The 1,532-nt window shown below is 39.6% G+C and overlaps 1 protein-coding gene across 2 annotated transcripts in view; it reads right to left on the bottom strand.

Moving 5' to 3' along the window:
• Nucleotides 1-36: 36 nt before the first annotated feature.
• Nucleotides 37-1,532, bottom strand: part of LOC107675418 (GDP-fucose transporter 1-like) — a 4,923-nt gene continuing 3,427 nt past the window's right edge. For both annotated transcript variants that reach the window (XM_016469746.1, XM_016469745.1), the window contains one exon: nucleotides 37-739. In XM_016469746.1, coding sequence (XP_016325232.1) covers nucleotides 168-739 — 572 coding nt within the window. In that variant the 3' untranslated portion in view covers nucleotides 37-167. The remainder of the gene's footprint in view (nucleotides 740-1,532) is intronic.

Genomic DNA, 1,532 nt, shown 5'->3' with positions numbered 1-1,532 from the left:
AACCGCTCGTTTTAAAACAACTAGAGTTTTGGTAAACAGGTTTTAATAATTATCATTTACACTACAAAGTAAATGTATATACATCAAACATTCAAATGCCCATATAAATATGCATGTGTGTATATAGACGCGCTAAACAGTCTCTACAGTTATTCCGGAAGATATTTTCACACCGCTGAATCCTCTTTACTTTTCAGAGTGTGTGTGGTTGGTGTTTCTGGAGGCACTTGAACTTTCTTCATCTCGAGTCCTTTGACCCAGGTGTAGGCGAAGGATCCGACCAGCACCATCATATTGCTTGTCCACCAGAGCTTACTCTTACTGGAGGCCGAGTGGATGACCGCCAACACGGTCTGTGCGCAGGATTTGGCTGTGCCAGACACATTGTGCGTCAATGGACTGGTGAATTTGATCTGAAGTCCCGTCACGTAACCAATGGCAAAGCCAAAGACTCCACCCAAAATCATCATGCCCCAAAAATGTAAGTGTGTCAGTCGGTTAAACTCCAACAAGCTTTTCAGTTCGCCTGAAACGACAATAAGTGGAATAAAAAGTACACTGGCATTGAGGTTGTTGTAGTAGGAGAGCTTCCAGATATTTCCATCCACCACCGGCATCACTTTTTTTGTGTAGATGGCGTTGAGAGATACACAAAGACTGGCAATTACACCGAAAACGACGCCCGTCCAAGAAAGTGAACCTGCCACAGATTCCTGGTCCACACCCAGCCAGAATCCACCTGGAGGCAAAAATCAAAGCACATATCTCTTTTGTAGCAGACTCTATTGTGTTGATGAACGGGATCTACATAGTCGCTGTGACAGGATGAAAAAATATATAGTTCCTGGTTGACAAAACAACTATTTACTTTCAGACCAATGAAGGATAACCAAAGTTATCTGTAAAACAAATGCCACTTTTGTTTCATATAATTCAAAAAAAAAAAAATATGTCTTAACTGTCCAAGCACTTTTTGCAGTAGCTGAATTCTCATTAACTAGGTATGAAAGCTTTCTGCCTTTTATGGTTTGTTCACGTCAAGAACGATAACTATAAAGATAACAGTAGCGCTTTATTTTTACAGTCCTGTTCCGCATGTACATATACTACTAACCCTGAACCAAACCCTACAACGGTAGCACTTTATTGTCACAGTCCTGGTCCACATGTGCATACTATGCACTTATTATAGTAATTACAATATCTATGTACTAACTCTGAACCTACCCCTAAACCTAACCTTAACTTGGTAGTTACCTTATATTACCCAGTACTTTCTTAGGTAAGTACACTGTAAGTGCACATACTGTAAAATAAAGAGCAACCCTAAAACTACGCTTAACCCATTTAGTTACAGAACTTAATTAGGTACTGTAATATAAGTGCAACCAAGATAACTATAACTACATTAGCATTCACACCAACGGACGGTAATGTGGTGTTTATTCTAAGCCTGTGCTGCAGATATACCATTACATGCTCAGACTCTTTAAAGGTGTATGGATTGTGATTGGCTGTCAAAAGTTTTAATT

Source organism: Sinocyclocheilus anshuiensis, unplaced genomic scaffold (genome assembly GCF_001515605.1).
Source record: "Sinocyclocheilus anshuiensis isolate Anshui unplaced genomic scaffold, SAMN03320099.WGS_v1.1 scaffold1081, whole genome shotgun sequence".
In the NCBI taxonomy this organism is placed as follows: domain Eukaryota; kingdom Metazoa; phylum Chordata; class Actinopteri; order Cypriniformes; family Cyprinidae; genus Sinocyclocheilus; species Sinocyclocheilus anshuiensis.
Note: the sequence above shows the minus strand (reverse complement) of the source record. Positions and strands in the feature narration are given on the sequence as shown.